Source organism: Helicoverpa armigera, chromosome 6, assembly GCF_030705265.1.
Source record: "Helicoverpa armigera isolate CAAS_96S chromosome 6, ASM3070526v1, whole genome shotgun sequence".
In the NCBI taxonomy this organism is placed as follows: domain Eukaryota; kingdom Metazoa; phylum Arthropoda; class Insecta; order Lepidoptera; family Noctuidae; genus Helicoverpa; species Helicoverpa armigera.
The window spans coordinates 9,256,272-9,278,680 of NC_087125.1; the positions used below are offsets into that span (position 1 = coordinate 9,256,272).

Sequence of the window (22,409 nt, forward strand, 5' to 3'; positions counted from 1 at the left end):
TGTCGCTCACCCCTGCCATTCAGCAAGGATGATTGATCTACGGCAGATTGACAGATTTTTTATAAAACCAGTCGAGGGTCGGTACAGACGAGCGAATATTAAAGGCAATTGTTGTTTAATTTTTACATCGGTGGTGGGGTGGTTTCGAGTGTTGTAATAATGTTTTGATAATAGCAGTATCCGTTCAGCTCATATTTCTTATTCAGAGTGCGTGGGAGCCCGGTGATTGCGCTTATGTCTGTTTGAATTTAAATGTTTAGTGAGGACCGTTACGAACACCTTGTTGTTTTAATTTGATGACAAATATTGTATTAACATATTTAAAGTAGTGTAGCCAAAGGGTTTAATATTAATAGTAACACCACGAGGAACACGCAGTCAATATTTAATTATGGGTGTCAACCAAAAACGCAAGCTGACAAGCTTTTTTCATTTCATAACATAGCACATGCTTGAAGCTTAAACGAAACCCAGTTTTTGCGGTAGTCATTGTTAAAAGTATTTGACCTATTCACGTACGTGTCACAATTCATCATAAAAAAATGAGACCATTTTAAAGCTTTTGCAGAGTATTAAGTTTCATTAGATATTATTTTAATCTGTCACAAATCGACAGCTCGCCATTGAACGCTGACCCTTGACGGGTGCTTATTTGGTTTAGGCATTTTTTTATTAGTATTTTTTGCCCTTGCTCGGACAATAAAACTGGAGCCATTCGATACTCTAACACAATGTACCCACTGATCCTCATTGATCGCCAATTACTGGACATTAAGTACCTTAAACGCTTTTCATGTCCGTTATTTGTAGCAACAAATCAAATATGAAAGGAAGTACCGCACAATGGACCGTTCAAGATCTGCATTCAATATTTCTGTTGGCTGTTTTTTGTTCGTAAGCTTTTTCGGACACAATTACAATAGAAAGTGGGAGCTTATGTTTTTTATTGTTTGCATTGTGGGATTTGCATTAATACGAGGTCAAACGTTAGGTTTAAATTAAACATTTGAATAAGAAAAATCAAGTTTCTTATTTTAATAGTTGAGTCAAATTGTTGAGCAATGTAAGCAGGTAGCAAAGTAAATCGTATATCAATAAAGTACGCGTGTACAGTCCGGGTTGCGCGCATCAAGGTGTGCTCGTCGGGTGCGCACGCGCCGCTGCGTCCATTGTCACGCCCGACACGCTTATCACGCAGCCGCAGTGGAGCGCGCACAAGAACGCACATTATTGCACATTTATTGCGCATCTTCAAAGCTTTGTTAGCTTTGTTACATCTTTTATTTGCTTTTTATCAATAAAAATGTCGGCCGACAACGATGTATGTTTTCACGCTTTAATTCGGGCACACTGATTTCTTTATTATGAGAATTGTGGAGTTTTTTCTGATTAGCGGGGCCAATAATGTTATCAGATTACGTTTGTTTGTTGTTGAAATACAAAGCTATTCTAGGAAAACCACTGAAATAATGGTAAATGTATAAAACGATGAACATTTCACTTTTATTCAACAGCACAGCACTGGCTGATATCTTCACAACTGGTCACAGCAACAACATGGTAACTTCCCGTGCGTCGCACGCTGAATCACGGCGCACTCGAGACGGTTCGTTAAGGTCTTGGTGGTCATCTGAGAGCGGAGCCCCGCCGTCTGGAGCCGCAGACATGCGGGCCTCTCACTGGGTCACGACCGCGCCTACGACGCCCAGTCTATTTGGTACACACGTAATTCCGTTATAATTGGGACTAATCAAATAGAAGCTTGGGGAAGGTCACTTATGTTCAAGATGTATCGTGACATCTGGTGTGGCTAATTGGCTAATTCCTCGAAGACATGTCATTTAGAATATTTAAGTTGGTTTCCAGTTTCAGGTGACTGGTAAAACAGAAAAATTCGTAGTGAAACTGATAATGATGATTGCAATGACAATAATAAAGGATACCACAATAATTATCTACTCAAATAGTTTATTAAACATGATTAAGCGTATTTATTTACATGCTCTATTGTTGAACTACCAGCCGGTGTCAATTTTCAGCGCAGCCACACGACCGCCTCCAAATATTGTGATAATCCGTCCATTCTCCATTGTCACTCGATGACTTGATAAAAAAATATAAAAAGTCCATCCGCAAAGCATCCCCTGGGACCACTCCACTGCGTACTTCTTCCCTCATTCCCATAATCTATTCCAATTAACTGACAGCACCATATTGTGATATTAACACAATGAATTCTCCCCTCTATAAAGTGCAATCCTTATGATATGCAACAATATTCTCTCTGATTATAACTTAAGGTTGATATTTCCGTAGGATGTGATTTATTGCTTTTTACGTTTTGGTACACTTAAATAGATCTTATTGTTGGTATGTGTAAGTATTACAGTTTTGATTATTTTACTTATAACCGTAACAAAAGCCTTTAAATGGTTTTAACGTATTAATATTTCATTTGTTGTCGATGGGTTCAATCTTATTGTTCTTTCCGTATTTTGCCTATAACGAAAGATGTTTAGAGGACCTATCCTAATCCTAGATATTTTCCTAGTTGTAAAAGACTAAGCAGAAACATTTTAAGCGTCGGGCAAAGCTGCTATTTCAAAATGGTATTGTCTTAATTGTTGGCAATTTGCCGGCGGCCGTCGGCTCTCCAGAAAGTAGGTAAGCCTTTTCAGTGTTTTCTGTAAATAATGGTGAAATGATTGTGATGTAAAATTGCTCATAATTAATGATCTGTAATTAATGCTATCATGAAAATATTAAAAACGAAAACTACTTTTTAGTTTTCACTAAAACACCGATAATCAGTTAGAGTTAAAACTTTATTTTGCCTACTAAATTACATCAACTAAGTAAACCCAACAAATTGCCGATATATCTTATATCGCAATCGTCCAGCGTAACTTACCGGCGGCTAATCCGGCCAGATAACGGGGCAACCCTCCACGGCTGTCAGATGCGAGATGGCTGCTATTAACTGTGATATAATCACCATTGTCTTTGCCTTTCCCACAATCACTCGATTAGGGGATCGGACGGTGATACACAGCTGATTAAGGCCTTGTTGTCGGGGGTTACGGACTTATTTGCGTGGTTTGATAATGTCAGATACACCAGTTCAGGTGATTTTGAGTAGGTATGTTTGCTGTTACTTTCATTGGGATTCTGTAATTGTGCAATGGTTGAACGTTAGAAGTTAGGAATTTCAGTTCTAATAAGCTAAGTTGATTTTAGCATGACAACATGTCTAATTTCTTGTAGAATCAACGTTTCTTGCCCTAATAGATTTAACCCATGTAGCAAAATTGACAGAAAAAATATTACAATATTAAAGCATTCTAGGGTGTCAGTCAACAATGGTACTTACATTCATTTTAAATTATGACAATATCCGTTTTTTTTAAATAACCTCCTACCTTCCTGCGGTTATTTACCAACCAGTAATCAGATGACCACAGTCGTCAGTGTACTGGGGCAGCTATGGAACCTAAAACAAAAAGCAGCACGTGCTAACATACTTAAGTTAAATCGTCAAAAACACTCGTTTCCCACACAAACCGCAACGGGTGCGCGATAAAATCGATACGCCAATTTATATCGAGAAATTTAACTTTATATCGATAGAAAATGAGTGTTTGTAGTGACGTTCTCAGCAGTCAGCAGGAGGCACGGGGGCGAACGTATCTCCGTGTGAGATCTGCTGATTTTACGAGCAGTCCACAATGCTTGTAACGACCGCGTTGTAAAATTACGATTATTGTTTACGGCTTTTTGGCTCCGAATGAGGTAGCTCAGTAATTGTTATTGTATTATTGACTTGTTGCTTGTGCTGCAAAAAGTAACAATTATAAAAAGTTGCACGGCGATACAGTTACACGGCTTTGTCAAATGTTTTGTGGTTGTCCACAATAAACTTGCGAGATTTTGTTTTGTTTCTTAAAGATTAGGAACCCGTAATGGTTTATTAGTTGGCGACTGTAACAGACCTGGCTACCAGTCTCAATGTTGTTGCTATTATTATTATTTTCCAAGTTATGGAAAACATGCACTTTTTGTTTACTTCTAAATATCACACTTTTAGCTTTTCTAACTTTATTGATTGAAAGACGTATATAGTAATAGTGCAAGATTAAGCATAAAAATGCAAGCCTGTAATGAATATCACACAGAATTCTGCAAGCACGTACAGCATCAGTGCTGCACGGAGCCGTGCACCGCATCCCCGCCATGAAAGGCCGCGTGCAGGTGGCCGACATACGATACGCCATTGTATGCCAGCTCGGAGCCTCCTCCGTTTGTCTCCCGTCAAAAGAATTCCTGGCAGACAACTCACCCCGCTACTAATTACGCGAGGTCAAAGAGTACAGCTTTTATGGGAGTTTTTACCTACTTTCCTTATGCAGTTTGTTAAGCTATACGAAAATACATTCTTTAATATGAAAATTGTTAGGTGTGGTTCAAAAACTTTCTGATGTAATAAGAAGGTGATGTTCAAAATTCAATATGTTTTTTCCACGTCGCTATTTTGTTTAATAAAAAATATTCTAAAAAGGTGGACTCGAGTTTAGGAATCATTTCACACGACACATACGCGCTAAACTGTTTGAAGAAATGGACATCACTATCGTAAAATGGAAACATAAAATAGCATTTCATAAGGCTCACACAAGTGTGTAAGCAAGCATATAAGAGAACTGCCTTATCTGTTCGGAACTTAATCTTTGGCTCTGACTCATCTTGCGTGTACGCATAGTGCGCGAGCGATTCAAACGAAATGAAAAGCGTTTTGTGCGGTATTCCATCCATATTGAGTGCGCGCATGTGCGCTGCTCACAAAAGCTTCGCGAGGCTTTGCACGAACCTCTTCTATTTATTGATGTCTGCTGCGATTTGCTTCAACAAGCTGTAGGTAAGTAGTTGTTTATATAGTATTTTTGTTTCATCCATTCATGTAGTTTGTGTTTTGTTATGTAAAATGTAAATTAAGTCATGGTAAATTAAGGATAAAGGTACAAGTTGGCAGCCGACCGCAGGCGACAACTGCAGACGACGTGTCGCAACACTACTGGTTTCTATGTATTTCTATGAAATTCCCTCCGTAGTTGAATGAAGCGACATGTCGTCTGCAGTTGTCGCCTGCGGTCGGCTGCCAACTTGTACCTTAAGGACAACAAGGAAGAAATGCTAATGCTAAGAGGACTACACCGGCTAAATCCAGAATCATTCGAGAAGTTACGTTAGTCTAACCTCCTAAACCCTTTAATTTCGAGATATCGATATTTCTATTTTTTGACATTGTTCTTGACGCGTTTACGATGCAAAGTGTGAATTAGATAGGTTATGGGTACGTCTTATTAAAATCAACCCTGAGGCATGTGGGTGCTAATCATTTCAAAGCATTTAACTTTTATCAAATATGTTTTATTAATGGGCAATGCAAATAAATATATTGTTCGTTAGGCTGGTTTTCTATATATCTATAAATTAGTTGAGGTCCACATGACAGGCGGCACGTGTCTCAGCCCGTATCGTTTGCAACCGATGCTCGAATCTAACGTCCGCAGGTAATTGCCGAGCGTTTGACCAAACGTTTGCTTGCATTTTCATTTTGTCATTAGCAATCGGCTATTAATTCCTGGATTATGACTGGTAGTGGACATAGGGGCTTGCAATTTTCACATCGGCAGCTGCCTCCTACTACATGTATCTGTGCAAAAACTTTTCTACAAGGAAAGCCACCTGCGTGATTCAACATTATCTGTTTCTAATCATGGCTGCGCGCACGTCCACCACTAACGACACGTGTATCGATCTATCGATTTATCACCTTGACCAGAGCTTTAATGAAACTTGAAACTAGATTATTATAATGACCAACAGAGGCTTTAGCGATAATGATAGATAACGTTAATGAACACTCTTTAAACATCTGTGTTAAGCATCTTAGAGTAATCGTTTTTAGATAGAGTATGGATAATTGTGCGTTCCCACAGTGTTGTAATGGTAATATAACTTTATTTCCACAGTGCATCAATTTAAAAGATATGTAAAGTAATTGAATAATGGTTGATATTGTTAATAGCCAGTGTTTAAAAAGTACAAACGCCCTTGTTACCATAATAGGCTGCGGTATAAACATAGACAAACAGGTCGTTTTTATAAGCCTCCTTACACGGATAGGGCAATTATGACGTTGGTAGCTATTATGTAATGTCCACTCTATAAAATCGCGACAACTGGTTTATCCTGGTCTCGACGATTGCTCAGGGATGTCAGTTTTATTGTGCGGACAAAGTAAACAATTTTGTTAGAAACTTGCAATCTTTTTATTTCGACAATGTTTTGATTACAGTATTTTTCTATGGATGTTATAGCAGGATAAGAAATTATCTGGCAGGCTAGACGAGATTCTTTTAATAAATTAAAAATATAATGAGGTATGTTTGTGGGTGTGTTTTATTCAAAATTCTGTGAAGCTTTTCTAAAAAATACCACTATGGAACGTTAAATCTAGCTATAAAATAAAATTTCAGGAAGGTGGTGGGTGGTGACTGTCATCCGAACTTGAATGCTGTTACGTGAAGAACCCGGTAAAATGATGTGGTTTTCTTCATGTAACATACTTAGCAGCTTCTACAGAAAAGCGGTCCAAAAACGATTCTGTGACTCAAGAAACAAATAAACAGACTTCTGCATTTACCGATTTTACTTTTAGTAAGCGGATTGGTAAGTACCAATAAATATTTACAACATAAATAAATAACATATTCAATTTCCGCACATAAAAATCAAAGTCCAACTACTATCAATTGGAAACCCTGTCACACCACGTGGTGATAGTCCAGCACCTGTTAGCTAAATATATCTAAGCTGCAGCAATCAGCTCGCACATCTGCCCGCCTAGATTATTACGCAATAACTCTGCCAGTTAGTACCTGCGCCTAGACCAGATGTACCGGGAGCTATGAACTGTGATCGTTTTTAGGGTTCCGTACCCAAATGGTAAAACGGGACCCTATTGTTTTCGCTCCTCTGTACGTCCGTCCGTCTGTCACCAGGCTGTATCTCATGAACCGTGATAGTTAGAGAGCTGAAATCACAAATGATGTATTTTTATTGCCGCTATAACAACAAATACTGAAAACTAGTATTCAATAAATATTTTGGGGGGCTCCCATACTACAAACGTGTTTTTTTTTACCGTGTTTTAAATAATGGTACGGAACCCTTCGTGCGCGAGTTAGGACTCGCACTTGGCCTGTTTTTTATGGACTACTTATTAGACGATATTGCCCCAGCAAATGAATAAATTGATCCGGAGACAAGGTCTGTAAAAATAGTGCTGTAAGAAGTAATTCAACAAGCCAATTATGAGGAGATATGGTGCAATTATTGTTTACGTTAGTGGTTCGTGTTTATGATATTACGATTGTTTTAATTATAGGTAGCATTTGTTTTGTTTTTTTAGGCACTAGTGATGTTTTGACAACATTTTCGAATTAGAATATGATTTTTGTATTCGGGTATTCGGACATATCTCTATCTAAATAATTAAGTTTCAAGAAAACTGCTCTAAGCTTAAAGTTTGGCAGATCAAGGAAGTACCTTCCTATACAAGGAAAGAACTACTTACTTACGCCTTGGATACCTACAGAAAAATGCATAGGTCAGACATACAAAAGAAAAGCTTAGTTAAATAACGTTGCATTCTATAAAATAAAGGATAAAGGAAAGTTTTCAATAAAAATAATGTTCCTTGAAATAAGCGTTTCGTGTTAACAGCGTGCAAGTAAAATAAATGCTACCGCTTGAACAGTGGTATTAATTTAGCAATTTACGAGAACACTAGTAATAAACTAATTACAAGCCAGATGTGCCAGGTAATCGCAAAAACTAAGGTGGTCTCAAGATCGTGAGTAAAAATGTACTGAACCTGTTATTTTAAAAAGAAATAATGCTATTCTCACCAAGTCTAACACTTAGCGTTAATGACTCAATGCAAGCTAAAAGTTTTCTTAGTTCTTGTACCCCTGCGTGAGGTCACTTATCTTTGTATTGAAGAATTAAGCGTTAAGTACTTATTAGCGTTTAAAAACTTGCATTTTTATGACTATAGTACTTTGTAGGGAGATTAAAACTTTTATGCTTATAGGCTATAATTTTATTATTAGGTAATAACAACTTTATTAAAAACCAAGATTGAAAATAGGTACAAAAATAAGTGTAGATGATCAAACAAGTAATTATTTTTAAAGGTCTTTTAAATATTAGCGTCACTTTAAACATTAACATTAATATAATATAATGTTTTTATATGAGAATTTATTTGTATTCGCGTAGTTTTTCCCATCGGCGCGTGCGCTTAATTGTGAGCCCGCATCCACTGATTGACGTAGGACTTTGGCGAGCACGATACCGTTACACTTTCCTCTGACACCCCAAGTTAATGCAATACTTGTTGAATAGTATTAACCCGCCAATTGTTGAGTCATAGATCATCTGAAGCAACGTGAAGTATCTACGGTAAAAGTGGGAATTGTAACATCAAGGTGCAAGGTTATTTTGCTGCGTTAATAGTGGTTCATAAAATGGGTATGTGGTACTATATTCAATAGAAGAAAGCTATGTACCCGGATGGATAAACCGCATCTACAAACTACCTATTTGACATGATTTGAACAGGTCAAAAATAAAAATCCAAAGATGTAGTTTATAAACCTCTTTCCATGTGTGTTATTATTTATAAAAAAATAATTGAATATGAAATCTCAAGCAACATAATCCATGGTCCTTCTTTAAAAAAGTCATATTGATAAGTACATGCATTCATTTCAATAACTTACAATCAAATAAGGAAAACGTCTGCAAACTGCCTACATCAATCTAAAGCAATCCAGTTGTAATATCAATAACATGATTAGATAATCTACTGATGACATGATATACAACCCAGTTGGGTTGACAGAAAGGTGGGCAGGCTAGCCCAGGTGGTCTCGCAGCCACCCGGCGGTGAACCTTGCACATGCGTTCATCATCGGTTGATATCGAACTCGTGCTGATCTTTGAACTGGGAACCTATTAATTTATGGGAAGAAGATAGTGTGACAATCAAAATACTTTTTTGACATATTTTACCCCAACATATCTTCAAAAAAGTTAAAACTTCATTTTTTGCCTTTATAAGGCTTATGCTCACTTTCACCAACAAATACCTAAAGGGATCCCCTTAATACGAATTTCGTTTTCACCAAAGTTTAAGTGTCTCTTATATTATTAGCCTTTATTATTATGGGAGTCCTTATTCTAAGTGACACTTAGTTAAACGTTAAGAGATTGTTGGTGAAAACGGGTATTAGTTTCTGGAATTAAGATTCTGCAATTCGATTTCTTTCTGAATGGCAATTCATTGAAAAATCAAGGACCTATGGATAGCTGGTATTCTTTCTGATAACATATTATTGTATGTTACCCAGGAGTTTTAACAGCAGTCTAACAAATAGACTCTTAAAAACCAACAAAAGGGTAAATAGACAATGGGTAGGAACACTTAAAAGGTCCTTAAAAATCCAATTATGTTCCTTGAAACTAATAGGAAAGCGAGGCTGTGGTCAAAACTAAATAGCTTTAGGCATTAGTTAAATATCTCAGGTTAAGTTACGGGTCTGAGCGCGTTCTTTTATACATAGAGACATAATGGTCACTTTGTGGTGAACCTATAAACTTTGTGCACCTTTGCAAGTTAAGTGAATCCTTTGTCTATTTTTATGGGATATGAAATTTCACTTTTCATAGCTAGTAGATATGCTATATTTAGTACCTGTTGTGTATGTTATTTGAAGTTTTTCATACCTGTTTTTAGTCAAAGAAAAGCTGTACAGAAACCCCTACGTAGTTAATGTTAGATACCTTTTTCAGGTGAAACAAACAGTACACATAATTTTTCTTTTTTTATATAAAAACAACCTGAAATTCCATAGTGTTTTGTTACAAACACCAACAAAAGCAAGAATAAGGAAGTACTCATAGGGTACAAGTCAAAGCAGTGCTTACGGTATCTGGAAAAGGCTTTTCCTAATTACTTGGGGTGTTTTGTTTGGTGCTATCGGCGTGTAACGAGCCGCAAATGGGTGCGATCGCACGATCATGCGGGCTGCCCGCCCTTCGCAGCCGCCCGCCCCCGCCCTCCTCCCGCGCGCTTCAAAGGCCTTTGTACGTGTGCTGAATTGTGATATGGTGATGAGCGGAGCGGGTAACTTTTGGTTCAGTACAAAATATTGATTGTTTAAGGAAGTTGCTCGTGAATCAACATATCACTGCTTAGAATAGAAAATAGTACTTTGTAGTTTGGTTTAGTGGGGAGATCGCCGATCGGTTAAGCCTAACTCTGCAGAGCAACAGCTTTGGATTAACTAGAATTTTCAAATCCACAGAGTGACTTTATAATAGGTAAGTAATAACTTAACTTCTTAATAAGTATTAATTACCCTCATATAAATAAGTAGGAACCTTTTAGGAAAAAAATAAATAAGAGAACAATTTCACTTTATGTCATTGAGGTTTCGAATGGTTGCCGAACATTTTCGCAAATCGCTGTCGCTCATCACTGTAACCTCACCATAGACAGATAAGCACGGCAGTAGCAGCGGAATCTCGCGTCTATCCTTGTTAATGAGTTTATCTCATGTGGTGCAATTAGCCCATTGAATGTGGCACAAGGATTACTAGGAGGTGCGCGGTCAAAGCTCTTTGTCTTTATTATAATGTACATTTATTTAATAATTTAAGGTATATTATAAAGGAAGTACTCATTTTCGTATAGTACCATAATTGCCTTTTGGTTGTGGACAAACTAGTAAATTAAATACATTACCTAGTAATTAGTAATGGAAGGCCTAAAATTGTTTTTGCGAATAGATGACGATGGTTGTCATTTATTTCACTGAATTTTAGTTAAATCAATAGGAAAGCAATAACTAACAATTAATTAAGTGCTCATCACTATTATCAGGTTAATGAGGCTTCGTTTTAATTACAAAACGTAGCCAATACACTATACATATGTATAACTACACATAGCCTTCAATGGTTGCCTTTTCGTATCCGCGTTTCCCACTCTGCCATTGGTCGGCCGTTGGCGGAAAATCAATAGTTTTGTATGTAGGTTGGTTGGTTTCATATACTTACATAGACAAACAGGTAGATAGTTTGAACTACTAGGTAAAGTCCTCTTATCATTTATTACTCATTGGTTTTTTACGTTTGATTGACAAATAAGTTTTTCCTTTTGTTCATGAGAGAACATTTCTTTTTATTTAAACTAATAATGTAGCCTGTAGGTACTTGTTCTGTTTTAAGGTTAAACAGGTGTAGGTAGAGTTTCGCAATAGGTACATAATTAGGTAAAACAACCGCGCTCAGATTTATATTTTAAGTTTTAGCAACTATGCGTATGAAGGACTTTCTACCTAGCGATGTATATACCTACGGGAAAATGCGACATTATTATTTTTGTGTAACAACAGCAAATGCAAAAAGTAAACAAGACTATAAAAACACAATAAAAAACTATCATTGGAATATTTGTGACGATTGATACGATGTACCACATTAACATGAAACAATTATGTAAATGAGTGGATGCAATATGGTCTGTGAATTGCTTCGCTATCGGATCGGACCATCGACACGCGACTTTGTACTAATTGTATGCCGTTCTTTTAGCTCTGCTCTATGGCTTTATAATAGCTCATTATACATTTTTTTTTAATTGAGAACAATACTGTGGTGGATAATTACAGGTTGCGACATTATTAATAATTGTTTCAGATGACAAACTAATATTTTTGAGATGGATTAAAATTGCCGCGTTTTGTCCGTAAGTAAGAATGATGTAATGTAAAAAATATCCATCTATTTGCACCAACAACATTGACCAGCGAACAAGCTTTGTTTGCACTCGTCGGAGAAATGCGGATGACCACAACGAGGCCTTGACAGTTCAAGAAGCCTCACCAGCTAGCTGCGAGGGTCCTTGCACCTGATTTACGGGCTCCGAAAACCGCAGGGACTCAATGTGCCTTTGTTGCAAACGCACTTTTATTGAATAATAAAATATTTCCACAAAATGGAATAACTTTATAGGTCATAATTCCCTTTTTAACGATCGCTGTTTTGAAAAATTGCTGACTTAGAAATGTTATTTATGTTCTATTTTGTTTAGCTTCAGTTTCTTGTATCTAAGTTTTGTACAAACTTGAGCATCTCTAATAAGGCTAGCTACTACTAAAACCTACTAACAATTAAACAATGACATCAGCAGTATTAAATTAGTGGCGTGACGATACAAACATAAAGTTAGAACACATTCGTGTCGAAGATAGCATCGTTCGGTAAAACGCGAACACGGAGATAATGACTCGATGAATAATAATGAGCTTTGTAAGTGTGAATCACCAAATATATTTAAATTGTTATCAATTAAAAGCAATATAATAGCGATTTGAGTCGCGTACCCTGGCCATATGGTGTGGCGCACGGCCTGCCGACGGCCCATGAAATTAGCGGGATCACATTTACATAGAAGGAGCGTTTGTGGCGTTGTCGCTTTTGGCGTACCACATAACTTTGCCTTGAATTTTGGCTTGTACATATTTGTCTTATTAAATTATTTGTGTTATATATTATAGGTTAAGTATAAATTTATTTAAGTAGCTGTATCTACTCACCTCTTTTGGTCTATTCTTGTTCGGCATTCAGTTGTTTCTTCAAATCATATGAAAGATACCTTGTAAAAATCTTCGTTTGAACTGAAAGCATACAAACGTGTTACTTGTAACTTAGCGGCTAGTATTCCCACCCGCTTATTTCATGACCTCCTAGTTGATGTAAATTTGTCGGGCTCAATTGAAGTTAATAGGAATGTACGGAGGGTGAGGATCGCAGCTGACGCGAGGTGTGAGGGAATGTCCCTCCCTCGACACTCGACGACTGATGCACAATTGATGGTCAAATAAAAAAATGCATGTTGATGCACGGACGTGGGAGGGCCCACTTATAATAACCATTTTAGGAGACAGTAGGAATTATGTGGAGATAGCACTCACAACATGCAAACGAATAACTTTACATTTATTTATTGTTAAAACATTTACCTACCTACATTAAATTATCTCCTATTATTATATTTTTTTATATTGACATATCACGCAAAAATAAGTTGTTGTAAAAGTAAGTACGGATCAAACCTCTGCCTGAGGAGCTCGTAGTGGTCTAGTACCTACTTGAAAAAATGCTAAATACAATCATCATATTTTAAGTAGGTAATATTAAACTCACGGTTATTAAATTTTAACGCCATCATAATAATCTTGTTATAGGTACTCACGACACCAAAGCTGTAACAAAATTAATTGAATATAATAATTATAAATTCACACTTCTAATGACCATAGAAATAAATAGAACCGCTTAACTCAACACATCTGGAGCGAATAAATAAAATAGGGAATAAAATATTCAAAGCGCATTTCCGTACATTAGTAGTTTAGTAAAACAAATGTGTTGCCAGGTTTAAGTAGTGGTGAGTAGAGGGTGAACCTCATGAATGTTAAGCAAACAGATAAAATGTGAACGGCTTAACCTCCCCTCGGTGCGACGATTGTTCACTATGGATGGTATGACGTGTCTAAGTATTTGTTGTTCTTGTTTGTACGGGGTTTAGTGGAAAAAGATATTAGTAGATACATATTGGTGATATTTGGTAGTATAGTTTGCTGAGGTGGAAGCTAGGTAAATGATTTGGCTAATCTTCTAGAGCATATTTTGTATGATTTAATTCTAGTTTTAATCAAAGCAATAATATGAATTTTTAATGAACTTATAATAAGGCCGAGATTTTATTTTGACTCACGATATGTAAGTACGATATGTGCTGTCAAACACCTTTTGTCGTTTCGGAAAATACCGCATAGTATGAATATAGTACTTAAGTACTTAAAGTACACAAAGCTGATACGAATGGTAATGAAATATGTTTGTGGCTATTATCTATATCTGTATTTTTATACAAAATAAACTAATCATACTCATTAAAGCGTCATAAAAGTTCTGAAATAGAAGAGCAAACGTGTTCCTGATTAATTACAAAAAAAAACAAAGTAATAAAATTAAGCGTAATAAAAAGGCTATCACAACATCACGACCAATTCAGTAATTAATTGAATAATAGATAAAACCCTTCATAACTCGTAACCTCAGTTAAATTGCCACCAAAACATTTTAATGTCAATACCTGGGATGCGCGAATGCACGTGGCTACGACAGCTGTGTCGATATGATCTTGTTGGGGACATCGCAATACGCCGATAAATGCATTAGCATTGTGGGTGGTTGAACTTGTCACTGCTGGTATTGCTATTTTGTATGTAAATAAACAAACATCGAACATCATTGTATAATTAAGATGATCACAGTACCTATACGACCATGAAAGAAAAAAAAAAATATCAAATTGAATTCCTTTCTGCGTGTTCCTTTTTCAAAAACAGAATTTATATTTTTTCTTATTACAAATATTTATGGCATTGCATATTTTTTTTATTCGAGAGGTTTATCGAGAATATAAGTGGACATTATTAATTTAATTTAGTTTATGGTGTCATCAAGTTTTTTTTTTCAATTCCAATATTTGAATTTATTGCGTGGTGTCGTGCCGCCAAATTGAGTTGAGCGGTGATTGGTTGTGATTTATTCCTTTGAATTTATTATTCACATTATTTTCTTAATGACGTTAAAAAAATGTTGTGGTAACTTAATGCGTTTCAATTAGCAAACGTGTGGTTTTAAAATATCGCTGTGAGTGACAAGTTTATCTATTTTGCAGTGTATTACAAATCTTGAATGTAGTTAGCGCAAGTTAGAACTAGTTTGTTCCTCATAATCATTTATTAGTATACACTGTGCAGTGTATTGAACTAGGATGTAGAAAAGTCTAGATTTAGTTAGTAGTAGCCTGGGAACGCAGGTGTGGCGTCACCTGCTTGCGACTTCTATTGCCACACGCAGAATCTCGAACGCATTAGAATTTAAAAGTAATAATTTAGACTTTTTCCTTATACAATGACAACGTTATGTAGTTCTGGTTGCAGGCTGGCCATTATTGAATATTTTAATGTTGGTCGCCGCTAAACATGGGATAATGCGATTTACGAGTAGCCATGTAGTGTAATTAGATCAGTGTTTTTATAAACAGCTATCGATTTCTGCAACGACGTAAGTTTTTTTGAAATGTTTTCTTTATAGAGCAAACGTCATTAATTAACATCAAACAAAACGTTAAGTATATTCTTATTATTTTCTAAATCAAAATAATCATGGGAAAATGAGTCCGGAACGCTAACCGATATAAAAACAAACAGATAAATAAATGTCACATCATTGTTAATTTTTTCAAGATTGAATTATAAAAGCGTTTTTAATTGCTGGGGATTATGAGAACTATTGTATTAATTACCCTAAATGAGCTGAGCGTTTCGTCGCTGCGATGTTTGTTTAATAAAAGGGTTGTGAGTACTTGAGGGCTATTGTTTTTGGGCTATAAATCTAATGTATCGTAATTATACAGTTTGAATGTGTGACAGTCGCTTTGTCGTATGTAAATGTCGTGCGGAGACGAGTGGGGTGGGAACGGAACAGCCCCGACAATATTGGAGCGCGACGGGACGCCACTTCACTGCTGAGTACAGCTTGGGGATGCCGTTATTAGACCATGGTTTTAAACACTTCAAAGTTTTGATTAGGAAATTGTTGGCTTCCGATGGTGTTGCCAATAGTTTGCCAAAGGATTTGTGCAGGACTTTCATATGCTTAGTTTAAATGCTCGATGTATGTCTAGCTTTGTCACTAAAGCCACGACAAACATACAAATTTTAATGACTTTTGCTTTTGTAATTTTAATTTTTGTAAGGAAGCTCGAATGAGCAGAGCATTAGGGTAGGTAGTGAAGTAAACACTAAGTTTTTTAATATTGCTCGACGATAAGAAACAAATAATATTATCACAAAGAAACAATACCACCATTATTGAGCAACGAAATCATACGCCGATCACTTACAGGCCAAATAATTAACAATGAATTAAATAGGCCCCTAGTTTTATAACCTCCTTACTAAATACCATAGAGTGCAGACGTATTTCTATAACTTATGAGCAATTGTGAGCATTGTGGGCTTTGTTTCGAGCACAATGCTTAAGTAGCCACTCCATGGTATGAGAAACTGTTGCGGTACCGCGAGATCGCGTGTGGGAATGTGGGTATTCATCATGTATTCATGCTACTCGCTATTTGTTGCCGATTTTAAATCTGGTTGGTATTTTGTATTTGAAGCTAATAAAAAACCAGGTTGCTTGATAATTTTTGGTTAAAATGTGTCTAGATACAAATACAATTTCCACTCTTGTCCGTATACCTAGTCCCTTTACTTGACCAAGTCTTAGCGTTCATCATAATGGTGTAGGGTCTATTTATTATTTTTAAATATTCCATATTTACAACTCACGATCATTCTCTAAGCTAATAAATACTCGTATAACTTACCATTGCTTAGCCATCATGTATACTCATATAATGTATTCTTTCATATCCGATAAGATCTCCGTCCGTCATTATAAAACAGCTTCCGATCATATGATCCCAATACTCAAATCGGCATTCAATAACAAAGTATTAAAATAGCGTTTGAGCAGTCAATTAGGCGAAACTTATAGGCGATGGAGATACCGCGATGGTGGTCCATTGTGGGTAGACGCCCCGTGGCTACCGGCGTCGGCCACTCGTGCCGGGACAATGAAACGACAATGTTTCCTATTTTTATAACTGCTGCCTTTACTGCCGCTCCGATGACCACTCTAGAGGTCGTTTTGTGGGAAGTTTGTAATATTAAAACATATTTTTTTGCAGATCGGAACCATATAAAACTTTTATTAAAGTCCCTGAACAGATATTTTCTAAATTGAGACGCAACGTTATAAAATCAATAATTTATTTGCCTATTAATTAAACCCTAAAGCAGCAAAGATTGTGCCGATAAAAAAATATCGTTAAACACTTGCGCGTAAACTGTAAATCACAATAAGAAAAGAATTCTTATCAGCACCATATCAAACAGAAAGATCTTATAAAAGAATGGCAAGCAACTGGCGACCTCCCGAGAACCAACTGTGGATCTAGTGGCTGTTACTTCACACCGTTGTCAAAGAGTTGGGTCGCTCTAGCGATCGCGCTGATAGATAAGTGCGTTCTCACCTCCCCGTGGTCGCGAAAGGGTTCGCCGAATAATTGCAACAATCAATTTGAAGGAGCTATCGAGCAATTTGTATGGTATTTGTGCGGGCTGTCACCCGCTGATGCTATCGACGCGCCTTGGGGAGCCAATGGGAAATGTTTTTAGTAGTTACTTTCTCACACCTCGAGTACCTAATTAAAATGGCTAAGGAGTAGCCTAGGGCGCTCTTGAGTGCTTTACGAAAATTTGATGTAACCAGTATTTTATATTTTTGAAAGCTTTTAAGACTATAAGAGTATGTAAATTCTCAAGCGATGTAATCGCAGGAATTAAATAGATAAGTATATTAATTAAACTGTTACTTAATTCGAATAAGAATCAATAAAAGTCAATCAACTTAAAGGATAGATATCTCCTATCTCATTCATCAGGTGCACCATTGAAAGTGTCTCACAACTAAGTTGCCACTTCCCAAGAATTCCTCTGACTATAACTCTCCTCTGAATCCATAATAAGACATAAACATCAGGTCGTTGCAATATGTCACCGTGTAACAAAGCGCTGCGGTAACGGTCCGCATCATTTGTCTGCCGTAACCCTGTTATTTATGATCTCCTGCCGAAGAAGGAGGACAAAAACGAGACTGCTGTTAAATATTTGCCCTGAGACAAGAGGGGGCGATAATTCGAGGCTATTATGACGTCATTTCACGCCCTTTGTGAGGTCGTCACGGCATGTCATCTGCTTCTCGAGACGCCTGCCTCGACTATCTCTCGATTAAATCTATTGTGTCATTTTTTCAGTGAGCGCAAGTCGGATGCGCCACCGACGATGATTTCGTCCCGTTCGCTTGTTCGCTCGACTTCGCTATAAAAACACTCGAGGAGCTGCCCTATTGTCTCGTGGTCCTTTTACGAGCATCGTTTTGTGACGCTGTTATTGTTTGCGGTTGATAAACATCGCGCCACTAGGTAGGTAGGGATCATCATCACTTTTACCGGTGGCTTACATTAATAGGATCCATCGGTTTGTTTGTCAATTATTGTTGTACTCAATGGTAGTTTGGGACGTCATTTTTTAGGATGGACTTAATGAATAGAGAGCTGTTGGCATTCACCAAGGATATGCCGTTGAATACAGAAACTGCATTCAAACAAGATCCGAAGTTAGCCGCTGCAATAGATACACTTTGCAGTAATCAGAGAATACTGCTGGGAAATGCTGGTGTGACTTTGCTTCCTGAACGTAAACTAGAGTTTAGTGAAGTCCAGCAACTTTTAAAAGGATCCGGAAATGATAAAGGTGAAATACAACGGTGTGCTCTGTGTATATGGTTATTTATTTTCTAGAGTCGGTTGTGTAAACTGTTTTCCTTTGCAGCTGCCTCCAAGCCTTCATACGTCATTCTAAAGGAAACAAATGACGCAAGAAAATCACTCATCAAGAAAGTGGAAGATATTCTGAACGACATCAACAAATGTGCTGAAAGTGGAGATACTCCCAAACTTATTATAAGGAACCAGAAGCTGTGGAGCAATTGCATTTATGATTTAGATAGGTAACAATATGGTAACACTTACTGTTTACGTAGGGTAAACGGTAAAATATATATTTTCGTGTTTTTTTCAGGGTAACTCTAAAATCGTTTAATGAAGCAAAGAAGACGACACTTTGTTATTCCAGTAGCCAAGATAAAACAAGATTTAATAGAATAGTTTTCGTGTTAACAAAAGTGCATGAATTACTTTCTAAGAATTTGACTGTCACTAGACGGTAAGTAGCAGTAGCAATTTAGAACAAGCTTTAGATAAAAAACAGTATTTTCTGAAAATATTTTTGAAATAATACATTAAGGAACATTCATACCATCAAAAAGTCCTGTTGTAACCATTTTTTTTCTTTAAAATAGTCAAGTGTTCATAGGAGGACTAGTAGTACCTACATCACATCTAATATAGTTACTTACCATGTTCTTAAATAAGCCTTTCAAGTTTGTATAATGTTGTTTATATATCCTTTCTCATGTTCTCAGCGAGTTGTTTTACCAAAATGTGATGAGACTTCGTAATCAAGCAAATTTGGATGTGGCCGTGAGAGATGTCTGCTGTTTACTGGAGACTCCTCCTTGGACCTTGGGTATTGTGGCCACGGCTAAGGGTCTGATAGCAGGACCACTAACAATGCACCATAGGGATGGAACTGTTATTGATTGTATGACTTCTGGTGGTAAGTGGTCATTATCTTCAAATCTTTGCAATATTGAAAAGCTTACGTGACAGCCTTTTTATCGTCCCACTGCTGGGCACAGGCCTCCTCTCACACGGAGAAGGATTGCGCATTAATGAAATAATGAAAAGCTTGGCTGCTCTTGACTGATTGAATTATAAACTACCTATCTTAACAACTTCTATCTTCTCCATTTCCATACCTACATGTTGACGTACCTTAGGTGTCCTCATACCACAAGACATCATCGGTATCAAAGAGTTCCAGTCGACTGCTAAGTATATCCTGGTGGTGGAAAAAGATGCCATCTTTCAAAAGCTCCTGGATGAAGGTGCACTGCTCAGATTGGGACCTGTAATTATTATGACGGTAATATTGCTAATCATATTTTTTTCAGTCCATGAATAACATGGAAACTAATGTCTATAAATACGTGCATACTCTGATAACTTCAACAAGGTGGTTAATACTAGGTAGATAATTCTACATCAAAGTATATTGCTCTTCAATGCTATAGTACTTCGTTCTAATGTATTCAACACACACCATGCTTAGCATCATGTAATAACCCTATATTTGTGTAACAAGCAAATTGCTGAATTGCCGACGGCGCCTTGATGATTTGCTGTAATCTTGCGATTATACTCTCGTTGACACTAAACTAACTCGATTTATAATAACTACAGCTGATAGGTACTGTAGGGTAGGCAGTCAAATTAGACATCGGTATATTAAATGTTTCTGTGATGTGTATATTGAGATTTAAAATAAGTAGGTAGGGGTAAAATAATTGCTAGTTATAAGATTGTCACCACAGCCACATTAGTGTGCGGATACTTATAAGCTATCGAGATTTCCGTTGTTTCATTTCGCACTTGAATGCCAATATGCTTGCTTACATATTCTTCAGTTTCAAGATTGTCAAAACTTATACTGATTTTGTATTTATTTCTCAGATAATTGGTACGTGTGGTAAATATTGAATTATTTCCACTTTTTTAGATCCATCGTGTATTTTGAAACATAGGTAATAAATATGATTTTACATCAACTAAGTTACGGTTTACGGTACGATATCAGAATGATTACTTTTTTAATTCATATTTCCAGGGTAAAGGTTATCCAGACGTGTGCACTCGTCAACTACTTTGTCGTTTGTGTTCTGAACTGCGGCTGCGTGCGCTTGCGCTGGTGGACGCCGATCCACACGGATATGAAATATTTCTCACGTACAAATATGGCTCATTGGTAAGTTTAACATTTAATATTGTAGTTTTATCCCACTTTCTTATTAATTTGAATTCATGAAACGGCACGACTATATGTAAAAGTTTTTGGGTTCTTCTAAAAATCCGTTGTTTTCGAATTATTTATGTAGCAAAACTTTTAGCGAATCAAAAAATGCCGCTAAATAATATTATGCCCTATTAAAGTTAGTAAAAGTATGGGCTTTTGTATTATAAATAGGTACCGTATATCGGCATTCCTCAATGAAGTTCTTTCCAATCTTCTTGGTTTAAAGACCTACTTATTCTCATCTCCAGGCCCAATCTCACCTATCATCATCATTGGCTTGCGGTTCCTTAGTGATGTTAGGAGCTCGACACAGTGATGTGATGACCTTAGCTCCTACTGAGGCGCGACTACCTCTTACTGACTTGGACAAAAGAAAACTTGTTAACCTCCTCAAAAGACAGTACTTGGATACGCCAGTTGGTAAGACTTTTATTTAATGTTGGCTTCATTCAAATTGCCTTTAGTTCATTTGCTAGCCCTGAAAATAGCTGCATTCGAACTTAGAATGTTTATATCTTTCCAAATAGTAGATTTTGCTGATGAAAAATTGGATGCGGAACTAAATATCAGTTTTGTATTCTATGTCCTAAATTACGGAATCTTTACGTTATGTAAACTATTCCAGGAATCCGTATAAAAGAAGAGTTAACAGCCATGTTATCTAGCGGTACTAAAGCAGAAATAGAAGCTCTGGCACCTACCACTGCTGCGCTTTGTGACGCCTATCTCCCTGCTAAAATTATACAAAATGATTACTTAGGATAAGGCTCACTTCATCAATAAAATTTCGATAGTTTTCATTGCCTTTTAAATTATCTGCGAGATGGTATATTGTAGTTCCTACTCATCAACCATATAAACCTTTTTACATACGTCCCCTTTAAAGCGATTGTCTCGAACGATGAACATATACGTGGGGCCACGACTACGAGAGCTACTACAAGCAACGCCATCTATCACAAATCTTTTCCTTGTTGCAAATCTTTTCCTAGTACCTACCACAGATTACACTATTATACTTTTAATGTAAAGAGTCGGTCATCTATTGATGCAAAATATAGAATACTTATTTTTTTTTGTAAATATTTCAATAAAATTCTTTGCTCTAACAAAACTTTACAGATTATAAGAATTTTCCAGTACTTACATACTTACTTTAATTGCAACGCCACCTTTTATCGAGCACAGCAATGTTCAAGAGGGGGACGCACGATGGTGCCACCCGTTCATTGTGTCATAGGGGTGCAAGTAGCAGTCGTGACATGTACCTATTGTTAACTTTTGAGGACAGATGGCGCTCACTGAAATATAATTAACGCCATCTAGTCTTACATAATAGGACTTTTTTTTAGGAAGTAATAGGAACTAACCTTTTTAGCCGACATTCAAATTTTATTGTCACTGAACACCTCCCAAAAACAAACCAATGACACGAAATTAATTGTCATAGCGGACAGTTCACTAGACAGCTCGCGAAAAATGTGATGGTATAGGCGAGGTTCCATATTATGTAGCGAATAAAATGCAATGTCAATACTAAATTACTGCGTTATTAGCCATGGAAAATAATGGCGACCCAGCTAACGACAAGAAGTTTATTAA

At 36.8% G+C, this 22,409-nt stretch overlaps 1 protein-coding gene across 1 annotated transcript; it reads left to right on the forward strand.

Annotated features, from left to right (window-relative positions):
• Window positions 1-4,763: 4,763 nt before the first annotated feature.
• LOC126056745 (meiotic recombination protein SPO11) lies at window positions 4,764-21,607 on the forward strand. The gene is made up of 10 exons (XM_064035019.1): window positions 4,764-4,912; window positions 18,089-18,256; window positions 18,367-18,587; window positions 18,666-18,843; window positions 18,915-19,058; window positions 19,318-19,511; window positions 19,735-19,880; window positions 20,622-20,759; window positions 21,056-21,227; window positions 21,433-21,607. Exons 3-10 carry the CDS (start codon window positions 18,368-18,370, stop codon window positions 21,570-21,572), a joined length of 1,332 nt encoding a protein of 443 aa, XP_063891089.1. The 5' UTR covers window positions 4,764-4,912; window positions 18,089-18,256; window position 18,367; the 3' UTR covers window positions 21,573-21,607.
• The last annotated feature ends 802 nt before the right edge of the window (window positions 21,608-22,409 follow it).